Source organism: Helianthus annuus, chromosome 14, assembly GCF_002127325.2.
Source record: "Helianthus annuus cultivar XRQ/B chromosome 14, HanXRQr2.0-SUNRISE, whole genome shotgun sequence".
Classification (NCBI taxonomy): domain Eukaryota; kingdom Viridiplantae; phylum Streptophyta; class Magnoliopsida; order Asterales; family Asteraceae; genus Helianthus; species Helianthus annuus.
In genome coordinates this window covers 91,494,304-91,511,156 of record NC_035446.2, presented here as the reverse complement: position 1 = coordinate 91,511,156, position 16,853 = coordinate 91,494,304, and the positions used below count along the sequence as shown (strand labels likewise).

Sequence of the window (16,853 nt, the reverse complement as noted above, 5' to 3'; positions counted from 1 at the left end):
TTTATGATTTTGTAACTGCATCATACGAGTGGTGGGTTGGTAAGATTAAAAATTGTCAATGATCTCTAGATCAAATGGTTGAAGACTTACATTTCTCTTGCGATATGCAAGTTCGACTCTTACTTGGTGCAGAGTAAGACACTGGTGGGCAATGATAGAAGACCGAGAGAAAATTGGGTTTGATCCTTGAGCCAAACGACTAATAATAACAATATAACCCAGACCAGGAATTGGTGGTGGACTCGAGTTACTCTCGAAGTACTCCGTTTGGTCCAGTGGATGCCCCGAGAGTGCTCGGAATTGATTCTGTTGGTCGTTCCAAAAAAAAATAAAGCGACTAATAATAACAATATAACGCGTCTACATTATTATTTGAAGTTAATGTTTATCTTGATACGGGGAAAAGAATAAATACTCATTTTAGTGAGTTTACTCTGTTAAAAGTAGGACGGTACAAACCTAGTTAAGTTTCCCTCAAAAGCCTCTTTTTCTTCTGGTAAAAGATACGATACATGCAAGCCCTTTTATGCTAGCCAAGTTGCATTATTTTGTTGAAAGCGGTCCATAAATTATTAGGCGAGAACAACTTAAGTAAAAACAAGGATACTTGACGGTGTTTCCAACGTACGGCTTAGAATGGAAGTTATTGTTGGTCCTAGATTTCCAAATGGTTCGGGCAAGATCAAAAGCACATTTATATATTCCAACTTCTAATTTTGACCAAATTCTTCAGAAAATGTGAGATCTTGTACAAATGTTCCTGAGCTTGACTACAGCATTTTGACCAAATTCATCAGCAGCAACTAAGATTGTAATGCTTTACTTTGGGATTCACTAGCAGTTCAATACAACTTCTACGAAAAACGATAATCACGAGCTAAATATATTCGTAATGTCGAAACACAATCAACGCTCTTGATCGTCTTCATGCAGACTCAGCATGTTTTCTTGCTCATCACCAACACTTGCAGCTGACATTTCCTGCAATGGTCCAATGCTACAAGATTAGGGCTTCTGTCCTTTGTTTTTACCAAACATTTTTTGTGGAAATTATGTGTTAGGTTGCATTTATTCTAGAAGAGGGTAAATAAGCATACCAAGCCTAAAGCTTCAACAAGACTTCTGCGGTTCTCTTCGGTAGACACCCCGACTAGCATTTTCAGCAAATTTACTCTTTGTTCCAGTTTCAAATGTTTCTCTAGCCCGCGAGCTACCATCTCCATTTCAGGCTGCACAAATTTAGAAGAAAGAAAATTAATTATTAACAAAGAGAATAAATCCCCAATAACTTGTTATTGACTAGAAGCGTAAACGAGCCAAGCTTCCAATGGGCCACTCGAGATCGGCTTTCTAAAACCTCGAATCAAGCCGAGCTTAAACAAGCTCGAGCTGGAGTCCAAGCCTGTATTGGAGCTCCTTTAAAAATCGAGCTCAAGCCCAAGCTTCACATATAGAGCTTGACTTGGCTCGCATGACTAAACAAGGCTATTATTTATATAATTTTATATAATATAACATGATATTAATATACATAAAAATTAGATCATGTGAGAAGCACTAAGGTAATTGAGAAACGCAAGAAACATTCTGGGCCATACATTTTTCCTTAGCAAAAATGCAAAAAAAATGCAATTTTTTTTGGAAAAATCGGAGTTTTTTCTGTCAGTTTTTTTGGATATATACATATGTGTATATTGTAAATCTTTAACTATACATATATTTATATACGTGTTTAAAAATTAAAACATCAGTATTGTACATCTATGTTTGATAATGTACATATGCGTATAAATGATTGTATATAAAGGAAGATTATGATTCTTAATATGAATTTTCTAGCGTACATATGTGTAAAATGTGCGTTGAAAGTTGAAAATAAGTATCATACATATATGTTTCATAATATACACATATGTATAGTTTAAAAATTGACAATATACATATACGTATAATTCAAAATGCACAACTCAGCTTGTTTACACCCCTATTTGTGACCAAAGAACTTACTGAGCCTTCTTCTGGTGGAAATATCCTGTGAACCAGACATAACTTTGACAATTCATCCACTGCTTCAATATGCTTACCTTGCATCTCCAGAGCCTGAAAAATAAAATGGCATCTAGAAACAATGTCAATGAATTCAAGTGGCCAAAATTAGAAAAGTTGTTCTTGTTTTCGAATATGTATTACAATTTTGTTTTGGATCATATGTAAGAAAAACAGAAAAAAAAAAAAAAAAAAAAAAGAGGTCAAGCATACTATAACTCACCCAAGCCTGTAAGAGCCATGAGCGGGTACGTGCAGCAACAGCTGCAGCCACGATTCTAGCAGCACGAGGGCGTTCAAGACCGATGTTATCAGCAAGCCCAGCAATGAATTCTCGTGTATCTTCACCGTCAATCTGAACAAATGTAGAATGGCTTGGTACCCTGCAAACAATCAGTTCTTACAAGAATGAATACATAAACAGCAAATGACAAAATTGTTGAAGTGAAGTCAACAGATGCATAGTAAAAATTATATACCTGCCACAAGTGTTTAAAGTAAAGTCAACAGATGCACGATAGATTGAATCTCGTGAATTACTGGTGTCTATGTGTACATTCACTCCGGACATCCTGCATATTCTACGCAGCTGCCATTCATCATCGTACAATCAGAACATAAATCAAATGGGTTTCAAACCAGAAACTTAGAAAAGCAGACATGAAAACATAATGATTCAGTTTCTGATAAAGATGTTTCAATGTAGGTATGTATGCAGATTCAAAGAATGAACTTACTAAGATGATGTCATCCTCTTGTATATCTTTTCCACTGGTTCTATAGTCCATGATTGCTGGAAATCAAGTTGAGGAAGATGTTACCTATGACAAATGCAATTCTATAATAAATTACAGTAACATAACCCATGCTACCAATTTACCAACAAGAAACAATTACGCATTCATCTTATATATTTATCTAGAGTTAATAGCCAAAATGGTCCCTGAGGTTTGCTCACTTTTGCCACTTTAGTCCAAAATTCAAAATTTTTAAATCTGGGTCCCTGAGGTTTGCATTTTGTTGCCATTTTAGTCCAAATTTCAAAAACCCTATTTTTTGACTGTTGCAACCAGCCTATTTTGTCCTTTTGTGCAGGGGTATTCTGGGTTCTTGATCTGAGTTTGTTATAATAACTCATAAAAATGACCAAAATATCCCTGCACAAAAGGACAAAATAGGCTGGTTGCAACAGTAAAAAAAGGGAGTTTTTGAAATTTGGACTAAAATGGCAACAAAATGCAAACCTCAGGGACCTAGATTTAAAAATTTTGGATTTTGGACTAAAGTGGCAAAAGTAAGCAAACCTCAGGGACCATTTTGGCTATTAACTCATTTATCTAACTATGATATGATCTTCTCCGTTACCATGTAAATCACGTGATGAAAGGCCAGCCAGAACATGATCAAAAAATCATATAAACATGCCAACTACATCATTTCCCTTCCATTTTGGATCAAATAACTAGAAAGTGTTCAATTAGCAAGAAAGATACATCAAGAACATCAAATGAAAGCATAGTATCATAATCAACAAGAACAAAATCATGTACTAATAAATCATGATGTATAAACAAGTCAATTACATCATTTCACAGTTTTCACTTCAACTTTCGATCACAAATTCTTATAAAGTTTTCAATTGACAACAAAGATACATCAAGAACACCAAATAAAAGCATAATATCATAACCAACAACAAAAAAATCATATGCTAATATAACATGACAACTACATCATTTCTCTCGACATTCACGACTTTTTAAAAATTAACAATTACCAGGAAATATACATCATAATCAACAAGAATAAAATCATATAACTTATAACCTTATATCAATAGCATTCTCATGTTTTTCACATTTCAAAAACCAACCTCTAATCAACCAATTCGCCTTCCGCTGATTCTCTTCCTTATCAATCCCCTCTAACGGAGCAGGCCGAGACTCCGGCCACCAATCCGGAAGCTTCTTCTTCGACTTCGCCCAATTCTTCACCATCGACCCCGAAAACCTCATCACCAAATCCTCATCAGACGACAACGGATTCACCGACTCTCCGAACTCTCTCTTAGGTTCCTTCTTAGTACTAACCACCACCTCTCTGCCACCAAGACTCCTATCTCTCCTAGTAACCACCACCTCACCATCATGCCCCCTACGCCTAAACAAATTCCGAAACCCTAACCCTAATTTCACCAAAACCTTGAAAGTGAACACCGTAACGAAACTTAATACAATCAATTGACCGAAGAAATAGACCGTTGACTTCCGGCAGGACACGACGACTCTCCGATCTCCGGCGACGGTTATCATCGTCCGGAGATCCTCAACGGCGTCGTTTCCGGACTCAACAAACTGATTAAACTTCAATTCGGCAGTTTTTAACAACCTATTTAACGATATAGATGCTCTATCCGGTATGTATTGTTCGAGATCGATTACCATATGAAGTTTGGAATCTGAATGAGTTGAGGAAGAGTCGGTGTCGTTGGTAGGGATGTAGGTGTTGTTACCGTCGGTACGGCGGCGGCGGAGGTGGCGGCGACGGCGGAGAGCGGAGAAGGTTGTAGAGCGGTGGCGGTAGGGTTTGGGATTTGGTAGGTAGAGGTGGTGGAAACGGTTACTGGAGGTGGTGAGGATGTGGTTGAGTGGTGGATGAGTGTGGTGGAGTGAGTTTAGTGATGAGTTCATTGCGTTGACCGCCGGTGGGGGTGAGGGTTTTTTGTTCACCGGCGGAGTTTGGGTTGTTGGTGGTGGTTGTTGAAGTGGCGACGGAGTAGATACGGGGAGTGCACTGCCCGGATTGTTGGTTTTTGTATTGCTTTTTTCACCATGTCTCTTTCGGATAATTAAATTTACTATATTTAACTTTTTTTAAAATTTTATTATAGTTACTTGTATATTTTTGTTTTTTTATCTTATTGTCCTTTGTTCTATATATTAATTATTAATTAATTAATTATTAATTAATTACTAATTATTATTATTATTAATAATTCAACGAAATGAAGAGTAACTAAATATAAGTTTTTATTTATTTATTTAATATTCAGAATTCATATAGAGTAAACTGTAATTTTACACCCTGTGGTTAGAGGTGATTGGCACCCTTACCCTCCCCCTAAGAAAATAATTGCAATTTTACCCCCTACTGTTTGTTGTTATGTTGCAACCTTACCCCCGGCCTCAAATTTGTTGACTAATCTGTTGACTATAACTTGAAATGACTATAATGCCCTTTCATATTACCCCCTATGTTTTGTGCACTCTGTGATATTACCCCCTGCCACCACTGCCACAGCCATTCACCACCACTGCCACCTCCAGCCACCACCACAACTTAATATCCCTTTCATATATAACGCCACCACTACTTCCGTTACCGGAAACCTGCAACTCCGGTCATGTAACGCCCTGCGTTTTCAAACATCCTACATTTAGAAACCTTACGTGAAATTCTATCTTTGGAAATCTTGTGTTCTTATAACCATTCTTTCATCGTAATCGTTGTAAAATACGGAACTTGCTTCGTAAATAAAACTTGTACATTACACTTTTTACCTAGTTAAATCATGTTTTATTTCATATTTCACCTTGTTACAAGTTAGGGGAAACATTGTTGCATATTATTACACAACTTAATTAACAAAATTACTCATTATAATGTTTTAAAAAATAAAAAAAATAAAGAAATATGGCAGCCCAATTCAACAAAATTCAGCCCCATATAGTTGGGTTTTGTGGGCTAGTTTCAAGGTGTAACCCCTTCTAAACACTTCCAAAGCCCAACCCATTGAAACCCTAATCCTTCCCCCTATAAATACCACTTATAACCAGCCTCCCTACCACTTTTGCAACCCTAAAAACTCACAAAACATCCACCAAACCGTAGCTGAAAGCAAGGGTTCGAGTAGATTGACACCCCTTCACGAAAATGAGCATAACTCACTCAATTCTTATCCGATTCACTCGATTCTTTTTCCTACTTGCTTGTATAATCATGGGGTTCGATTCCTAGACTTCTCCTTGGAGAAATCAGACCTGGAAATGCCCCGAAATAGTCCATAAACTTTCTGTTTGTTTTTATGTTCATCAAAAACTTGTTTAAACCTATGCAACTTGTGTCTAACACATCTCATACCTATGTCCTAATGCTTACAACTTATCCCATGGTTGGTTAAGCTTAAAAACAAGGTTGAGACATTTAAAATCAGAGGATTAAACCTCATAAACTTGGTGTTTTGTTTAGGGTTTTTAACCCACAAGTCATGTCAAACTTTGTCTTTGATACATGAGTGATTATGGAACAACTTGGGTTGTCCAAACATACAATCCTCACATGATTTGATGATTTCTCTTAGTTAGTGTGTATATTTCTTATTCTTTATTGTATGTTCATGACCCTCCTTGGTTGTTTTTTTACATCAAGTGTAGTGGTGAACACATAGAGGTGCCTAAATGGAAGACTTGATCTTCCTACCTCCTACATGACTTCTATGACATTTAGAGGTACCAAAATGAAGATTTTAATCTTCTACCTCATGCTTGAACTATTGGACATATATTATATAACCTAAATATATTATTCGAATAATCGAATCTTTGATGATGAACTAGTGTTCATATGTCGGGGTACTAGATTACATCATCCTAGACTATGATAACTTGTCACGATTCTAATGGAACCTTGTTCCATGAAAACATCTAAACTCCTTCGAGTTTCCTAGTGTCAAGAACAAGCATCATATGTACTAAATGATTATTTTCCATGTTATTCTCATATCTTATTTTTATGTTGTTTTAAACACCGAATCTCGACTCTAAACATACTTGAACCTTAACCCTTATACATTCGGACTCTAAATCTCTACTCGTCAACAATTGGAAAATCGGAAAACATATGCAAACTTTGTGAGTATACTCGTACTTTTCCCCTTTTTACTTTTACTACTTTTGGGGTGTAACATGTTTACCTATTGAAACTTACACATGAACTTTTGTCTAAACACATGAACATTCCTATAACATGCTTGTATATGTGATGGCTTGATACTTTAAATTTGGGTGATTCTTATGTGTTGAACTTATCATTAACTTCGTACGAGCCAAACCTTGACATATGTAGCGCTATAGGATTAACGACCCGCCTCTACTGAAACTTTGGTTATGTCATGAGCAAGTTGCGTTTTCTTGGTTTGATATGTTAGACACATGCCATGTTTAAATGTTTATCTTGAATCACATGCTTGCTATGAGGAATTGTTCAAACTTATCTTTTGCTATGTACGTATCAAACTTGTATACTCGCCTTTGCTTTTGCATTGAACTTTATTTTAAACATGTTACAGGTTGATGAGGACGATGCTAAGAAAAGAAGTAGCGTTGATGCCTAGATACACATATAGACGTTAGGGTTTAATATGTTGTATCAAATTTTGTTATGTTATCATGTTGTTATGTTAAACTTGTTGTATTTGAATTTCTTGTAATGTTGACTATTTGAAGTTATGAAATGAAATGAAATTTGGATTTTCTAAATATTGTCACAAATAGCGTTATGATGTCTCATAAACTTGGTGTTTTGTTTAGGGTTTTTAACCCACAAGTCATGTCAAACTTTGTCTTTGATACATGAGTGATTATGGAACAACTTGGGTTGTCCAAACATACAATCCTCACATGATTTGATGATTTCTCTTAGTTAGTGTGTATATTTCTTATTCTTTATTGTATGTTCATGACCCTCCTTGGTTGTTTTTTTACATCAAGTGTAGTGGTGAACACATAGAGGTGCCTAAATGGAAGACTTGATCTTCCTACCTCCTACATGACTTCTATGACATTTAGAGGTACCAAAATGAAGATTTTAATCTTCTACCTCATGCTTGAACTATTGGACAAATATTATATAACCTAAATATATTATTCGAATAATCGAATCTTTGATGATGAACTAGTGTTCATATGTCGGGGTACTAGATTACATCATCCTAGACTATGATAACTTGTCACGATTCTAATGGAACCTTGTTCCATGAAAACATCTAAACTCCTTCGAGTTTCCTAGTGTCAAGAACAAGCATCATATGTACTAAATGATTATTTTCCATGTTATTCTCATATCTTATTTTTATGTTGTTTTAAACACCGAATCTCGACTCTAAACATACTTGAACCTTAACCCTTATACATTCGGACTCTAAATATCTACTCGTCAACAATTGGAAAATCGGAAAACATATGCAAACTTTGTGAGTATACTCGTACTTTTCCCCTTTTTACTTTTACTACTTTTGGGGTGTAACATGTTTACCTATTGAAACTTACACATGAACTTTTGTCTAAACACATGAACATTCCTATAACATGCTTGTATATGTGATGGCTTGATACTTTAAATTTGGGTGATTCTTATGTGTTGAACTTATCATTAACTTCGTACGAGCCAAACCTTGACATATGTAGCGCTATAGGATTAACGACCCGCCTCTACTGAAACTTTGGTTATGTCATGAGCAAGTTGCGTTTTCTTGGTTTGATATGTTAGACACATGCCATGTTTAAATGTTTATCTTGAATCACATGCTTGCTATGAGGAATTGTTCAAACTTATCTTTTGCTATGTACGTATCAAACTTGTATACTCGCCTTTGCTTTTGCATTGAACTTTATTTTAAACATGTTACAGGTTGATGAGGACGATGCTAAGAAAAGAAGTAGCGTTGATGCCTAGATACACATATAGACGTTAGGGTTTAATATGTTGTATCAAATTTTGTTATGTTATCATGTTGTTATGTTAAACTTGTTGTATTTGAATTTCTTGTAATGTTGACTATTTGAAGTTATGAAATGAAATGAAATTTGGATTTTCTAAATATTGTCACAAATAGCGTTATGATGTCTCTAGCAATCTTCACACTTCGTCTCATCCCGATGTTTCCGCCATTGGTTGGGGTGTGACAGATTGGTATCAGAGCCATAACTATAGGGAATTAGGAAAAGTAGGAATGCTTTAGCCTAGTCTATAGTTTTAGAACCTTATTCGTATGCTTTGCTTGGACTACTACATGATACTTTATTTGTTACTTATTTATGCTCTTTTAAACATGTATGTTACTCATGTGTAATATTCGACATGTTATTCTTACGCATTAATGCTTGTTTTATTATGTGTTAACACTTGTTTCGTTGTTCGATTCTTTATGTGTTATTCTTGACATATTTCTCTATGTGTTAATACTTGTTTTATTTCATTATTTAAGTATCATCCTTGATATGCTTTCTTATGTGTTTATACTTGTTTGTGTATCTCCTTCGACATACACTTCCCTCATGCATTTTACTCGATTATTCTAAATCCGACAACACTCATATTGTACAAATGAGACGAATTCACCAAAATAGGCGTGAAACCCACAATTTGGTGAACGACTCTCAATCTACCTATTCTTTTTTTTACACGAGATATCGCGATTAAGCTAGGAGTGAAATCCACATCTTAATGGTAAATCTCAAATTTCAAGTTCTAGTGGACCCTCGTCAACACGTCGAAATTAAATTTTGACCCGACGAGTACCAACCACACTTAGGATACGAAATCGTCAAGTTAGGGGTGAAACCCGCACCTTGTCGACTAGTTCCACTCCTTGGCATTTTTTTCATAAATCCCGCCAAGTCTCGAAATTTCGATTGATTTGGGACATGTAGTAACCGGAAGGGTAAATACCGTTAACCGACTTGTCGGCGAGAGTATTTTACCTATTAGGCCAAAACATGCTCCTCAAATTCAAAAGATTTTTCGACCACTTTGGTTAGTCAAAGTTCCGTTTTGGAACACTCCAAACTTTGGTCAAACATGTGTTTCTATTGTTCATTTTATTCGATGCAATCTTTCAACCTCGAGTTTACCTTTGATTTCTCTTTTCACACGCACAACATATCGAACCTTTTCGATACACTTATATACGCATGATTTTCATATAATTTAAATTCATATTCCTTGTAACAACTAGTGGAGATGTATCATCGAGATTGGAGTGACTTCCTTACCTTGACGATTGACTCCACCCCTCTTCCCTTAAAACGACTTCACCAACGAGTTAGGGGTGATTCCCTTACTTAGGTGACCGTTACCCAAAACTTATCTTTCAAAATATTTTATTATGCAAACCCGATCATGTTTTATACCTAAATCATTTATCATTATTCAAAATACCTACTTATACCGATTTCAAAATACATTGTTTATCAAACGTACTTCTTATTCTACCATCCATTTTCACTCAAATCATTTACACGAGATTCTTAATCATGTCTTTACCGTTTTACTACACGAATTTCCAAACCTTACGAAATGCTACCTATCAATTTAATCGGTCTAACGAATCTCTTGCCCATGAACTTCACATCTGATTTATTAACTGAAACACGTTCACATTATATCATCATACTAGAGACTTCCACTCTTAATCGAAATCAAACTAACCTTTCTCAATTACTTATAAGACCTCATAGATGTTATATGACCGTTTACCAAATACTCTTTCCAACATCAATAAATCCTTTGTTAAAATTATTTTTAAACAATCACTAAGTTCTTTTACTAAACTTCTTTTCTTTTCTAAGGGTCGACGTTTTCACAAGAACTTTCAAAGTCCAAAATTTTCATGTTTTGATGCAAATGAAACAAACCCGTTATTTAAAAAAAAAAAAAAAAAAAAAAAAAAAAACCTTCTCTACAACGCTTAACTCGTCATCCAAATTTCAAAACACGTGGGCTAGAAGACTTCATGGGGACCGACAATTTTCAACATACGTGAACTCCTTTTTTTTAAACAAAAGTAGCATTTCAATCATTACAAAATACGTTAAGCATGACCAATGAGTACTTTATGTTCCTTTGCATATACAAACTATATTCTACCTTTCAAACCAAGCTCAATCTAATTTTGATTCGACAAACTCAACGTTTTGTTTAAACAACTATACATGCACATCATCATACACATTTTAGTCGATATCTCGCGATAACATCATTTATATCGTTCGTATCTACATACTTAACCTTTTTTTTTCTCTACAATGTCTCAACGTACACCATATACGCAATATTTATTTTTCATACCTACCCCTATGTTCATACGTTTTATGCTTGTACTCATACACATACTACTTATACGTTTTACGCTTCTGCTTATACACATACTACTTACACGTTTTATGTTTATGCTCATACATACATGCGTATTCATACTTAAACTTATGCTCATACTTTCATCCTTACTCATGATTCGTACATTCGTACCTATACGCGAGCGTAATCCGAGGGATTCGCTTACGTGGGTCCCATACATGCTTAAACATAAACATGCTTACATTCGACATTCTTCTACGTACACATTCTTATTTTCAAATTCATGTATACCTTGATTCATACATAACTAGTACAAGCTATGTGGATCATGCGACAATCAGTATAATCGCGGGTGCACACGGGATTATAGTGATAGGCGTATGAGAACCATAAAGTGTACTACTGTGTATGGTAAGACACGGAACGTAACATGACCCCAAGTAACGAAACGGACGTAATGTGGTTAAAACATGGTGGATACGCCGCTGGTACTTCCTATATATAAGTGTTTTCACCATGTTACCAAACTTTCGTAAAACGTGCCATGAGAAATTCAGTGTGTTGCAGACCTTTTGGACCTAATACAACTTCACGCAACTCACAAACGCATTATATCCGATTATTCATGGCGAGACTTCATCCTTAACACACTACGTTCATCTATCCAACACTTATGCTATTCACATACTTGTACTCTTTAAGAGTCATTCGTTCATTCTATACTCGTATTATTTTATACAAAACTCGTTCGCAATCCAGCTTGTTTAAACATTTGAGTCCTAACTTACCTCGTTACCTATAAAATAGCCTCCCTATTCTTGATTCTTGTGAAACTATACTTAGTATACCTCTATTGCTTTATTTAAAGTAACAAACCTTTTCGTTCCTCTCAATAAACAGGTTTTACGAAAGTATGATTTTTTTATACTATCCTTAAGAACTTCCCCTTGCAAATCTACCTTGACGTTCTCCAAAATTTGGTACTTTTCAAAACTTTCAAACTTCCCAAGTTTCAATTCTTAATGATCACCTTTATGCCAAAAACTCTTTCAAGCCTTCCTCTTGAATAAATTTCGGGACGAAATTTCCTAAAGGAGGGGAGACTGTAACGCCCTGCGTTTTCAAACATCCTACATTTAGAAACCTTACGTGAAATTCTATCTTTGGAAATCTTGTGTTCTTATAACCATTCTTTCATCGTAATCGTTGTAAAATACGGAACTTGCTTCGTAAATAAAACTTGTACATTACACTTTTTACCTAGTTAAATCATGTTTTATTTCATATTTCACCTTGTTACAAGTTAGGGGAAACATTGTTGCATATTATTACACAACTTAATTAACAAAATTACTCATTATAATGTTTTAAAAAATAAAAAAAATAAAGAAATATGGCAGCCCAATTCAACAAAATTCAGCCCCATATAGTTGGGTTTTGTGGGCTAGTTTCAAGGTGTAACCCCTTCTAAACACTTCCAAAGCCCAACCCATTGAAACCCTAATCCTTCCCCCTATAAATACCACTTATAACCAGCCTCCCTACCACTTTTGCAACCCTAAAAACTCACAAAACATCCACCAAACCGTAGCTGAAAGCAAGGGTTCGAGTAGATTGACACCCCTTCACGAAAATGAGCATAACTCACTCAATTCTTATCCGATTCACTCGATTCTTTTTCCTACTTGCTTGTATAATCATGGGGTTTGATTCCTAGACTTCTCCTTGGAGAAATCAGACCTGGAAATGCCCCGAAATAGTCCATAAACTTTCTGTTTGTTTTTATGTTCATCAAAAACTTGTTTAAACCTATGCAACTTGTGTCTAACACATCTCATACCTATGTCCTAATGCTTACAACTTATCCCATGGTTGGTTAAGCTTAAAAACAAGGTTGAGACATTTAAAATCAGAGGATTAAACCTCATAAACTTGGTGTTTTGTTTAGGGTTTTTAACCCACAAGTCATGTCAAACTTTGTCTTTGATACATGAGTGATTATGGAACAACTTGGGTTGTCCAAACATACAATCCTCACATGATTTGATGATTTCTCTTAGTTAGTGTGTATATTTCTTATTCTTTATTGTATGTTCATGACCCTCCTTGGTTGTTTTTTTACATCAAGTGTAGTGGTGAACACATAGAGGTGCCTAAATGGAAGACTTGATCTTCCTACCTCCTACATGACTTCTATGACATTTAGAGGTACCAAAATGAAGATTTTAATCTTCTACCTCATGCTTGAACTATTGGACATATATTATATAACCTAAATATATTATTCGAATAATCGAATCTTTGATGATGACCTAGTGTTCATATGTCGGGGTACTAGATTACATCATCCTAGACTATGATAACTTGTCACGATTCTAATGGAACCTTGTTCCATGAAAACATCTAAACTCCTTCGAGTTTCCTAGTGTCAAGAACAAGCATCATATGTACTAAATGATTATTTTCCATGTTATTCTCATATCTTATTTTTATGTTGTTTTAAACACCGAATCTCGACTCTAAACATACTTGAACCTTAACCCTTATACATTCGGACTCTAAATCTCTACTCGTCAACAATTGGAAAATCGGAAAACATATGCAAACTTTGTGAGTATACTCGTACTTTTCCCCTTTTTACTTTTACTACTTTTGGGGTGTAACATGTTTACCTATTGAAACTTACACATGAACTTTTGTCTAAACACATGAACATTCCTATAACATGCTTGTATATGTGATGGCTTGATACTTTAAATTTGGGTGATTCTTATGTGTTGAACTTATCATTAACTTCGTACGAGCCAAACCTTGACATATGTAGCGCTATAGGATTAACGACCCGCCTCTACTGAAACTTTGGTTATGTCATGAGCAAGTTGCGTTTTCTTGGTTTGATATGTTAGACACATGCCATGTTTAAATGTTTATCTTGAATCACATGCTTGCTATGAGGAATTGTTCAAACTTATCTTTTGCTATGTACGTATCAAACTTGTATACTCGCCTTTGCTTTTGCATTGAACTTTATTTTAAACATGTTACAGGTTGATGAGGACGATGCTAAGAAAAGAAGTAGCGTTGATGCCTAGATACACATATAGACGTTAGGGTTTAATATGTTGTATCAAATTTTGTTATGTTATCATGTTGTTATGTTAAACTTGTTGTATTTGAATTTCTTGTAATGTTGACTATTTGAAGTTATGAAATGAAATGAAATTTGGATTTTCTAAATATTGTCACAAATAGCGTTATGATGTCTCTAGCAATCTTCACACTTCGTCTCATCCCGATGTTTCCGCCATTGGTTGGGGTGTGACAGGTCATCTTCTCCAACGACTGCCACCACAAACCTCCGACGCCATGGCACCGTTAACCGTCAGTCGCCTATGAGATCACCTACTCTGCACCGACTCAGACCAGACGTGTTCGGGTCTTGCTGCTTCAAGTATTATTTGAACTAAAAGATGAAGGACATAGTACTGCTTTTGTGCGATTTGTGTCACACTCAGCATAACCAAAAAAAATTAATAGAGTAATCTTCAACAACATTTGGAGTCTACTGGAATGAACTTTGTATACGGATTTGTAAATTTCAAACCATTTCGATATTCATAGTCAATCAGCTGGTAACGCAGATGCAAACAGTGACACGGCAGCACAAGAATATCAATAAATATGTCGAATTAATTCGTTTATATGAACATCAAATAAATATACAACTATCAATAATCAAACAATTTCTGCAATATGTTAATGAAACCTTCGAATTTGACTGTACAATCCGATAAGACATCTATCATTCAAATTCATATAGAGTAAACTGTAATTTTACACCCTGTGGTTAGGGGTGATTGGCACCCTTACCCCCCCCCCCCCAAAGAAAATAATTGCAATTTTACCCCCCATTGTTTGCTGTTATGTTGCAACCTTAACCCCCGGCCTCAAATTTGTTGACTAATCTGTTGACTATAACTTGAAATGACTATAATGCCCTTTCATATTACCCTCTATGTTTTGTGCACTCTATGATATTACCCCCTGCCACCACTGCCACCGCCATTCACCACCACTGCCACCTCCAGCCACCACCACAACTTAATATCCCTTTCATATATAACACCACCACTACTTCCGTTACCGGAAACCTGCAACTCCGGTCATCTTCTCCAACGACTGCCACCACAAACCTCCGACGCCATGGCACCGTTAACCGTCAGTCGCCTATGAGATCACCTACTCTGCACCGACTCAGACCAGACGTGTTCGAGTCTTGCTGCTTCAAGTATTATTTGAACTAAAACATGAAGGACATAGTACTGCTCTTGTGCGATTTGTGTCACACTCAGCATAACCAAAAAAAAAATTAATAGAGTAATCTTCAACAACATTTGGAGTCTACTGGAATGAACTTTGTATACGAATTTGTAAATTTCAAACCATTTCGATATTCATAGTCAATCAACTGGTAACACAGATGCAAACAGTGACACGGCAGCACAAGAATATCAATAAATATGTTGAATTAATTCGTTTATATGAACATCAAATAAATATACAACTATCAATAATCAAACAATTTCTGCAATATGTTAACGAAACCTTCGAATTCGACTGTACAATCCGATAAGACATCTATCATTCAAACTATTTCAATAATCATATTCGATCGATTATATGTAAACAAAGACACATCATGACAAGAAACTCATAAGATTACAACACAGATATCGAACTAATTCGTTTAATTGAACATCAAATAGATCTATAACGATCAATAATCAAATTGATCTATAACAATCAATAATCAAACAATTTCTACAAAACGTATACGAAACCTTAGATCCAGCTGTAGAATCAGATCCTCCTTTACAAATCTTATAATACTCTTCAAGCTCGTCGTAATACACGTCCCAAACGCACCGAACACAACCGCTGCCACAACAGTCTCCCGGCAACGGTTTCTCCGGTGGTGGAGGGATCTCTGACAGCTTTTTCGTCTCCGTTGCGTCCTTAACAGTGCTCAAACCGTCATCTGACTTGATTTTATTATTAGAACCTGAATCAGCCATGGTGATGTTGAAATTTGAATCAGATCTGAGAGAAGGTTGAACTGGATTGAGATGAGATCGGTTAAAAGTGGTGGTGAGTCGGTGCAGAGTAGGTGATCTCATAGGCGACTGACGGTTAACGGTGCCATGGCGTCGGAGGTTTGTGGTGGCAGTCGTTGGAGAAGATGACCGGAGTTGCAGGTTTCCGGTGACGGAAGTAGTGGTGGTGTTATATATGAAAGTGATATTAAGTTGTGGTGGTGGCTGGAGGTGGCAGTGGTGGTTGTGGTGGTGAATGGTGGTGGCAGTGGTGGCAGGGGGTAATATCACAGAGTGCACAAAAACACAGGGGGTAATATAAAAGGGCATTATAGTCATTTCAAGTTATAGTCAACAGATTAGTCAACAAATTTGAGGCCGGGGGGTAAGGTTGCAACATAACAGCAAACAGTGGGGGGTAAATTGCAATTATTTCCTTAGGGGGGTAAGGGTGCCAATCACCCCTAACCACAGGGTGTAAAATTACAGTTTACTCATTCATATATTAGGATTATGAGGAGAGGGTGGGAGGTGGGGTCATTAAATCAGCTAATGAGGACATTATATATATATTAAAAT

At 36.0% G+C, this 16,853-nt stretch overlaps 1 protein-coding gene across 1 annotated transcript; it reads right to left on the bottom strand.

Moving 5' to 3' along the window:
- Positions 1 to 592: 592 nt before the first annotated feature.
- LOC110914481 lies at positions 593 to 16,358 on the bottom strand. Its single transcript, XM_022159268.2, has 8 exons — positions 16,023 to 16,358; positions 3,920 to 4,913; positions 2,784 to 2,839; positions 2,526 to 2,635; positions 2,270 to 2,429; positions 2,008 to 2,100; positions 1,098 to 1,229; positions 593 to 981 (listed from the first exon to the last, which is right to left on the bottom strand). Exons 1-8 carry the CDS (start codon positions 16,356 to 16,358, stop codon positions 907 to 909), a joined length of 1,956 nt encoding a protein of 651 aa, XP_022014960.1. The 3' UTR covers positions 593 to 906.
- Positions 16,359 to 16,853: the final 495 nt, after the last annotated feature.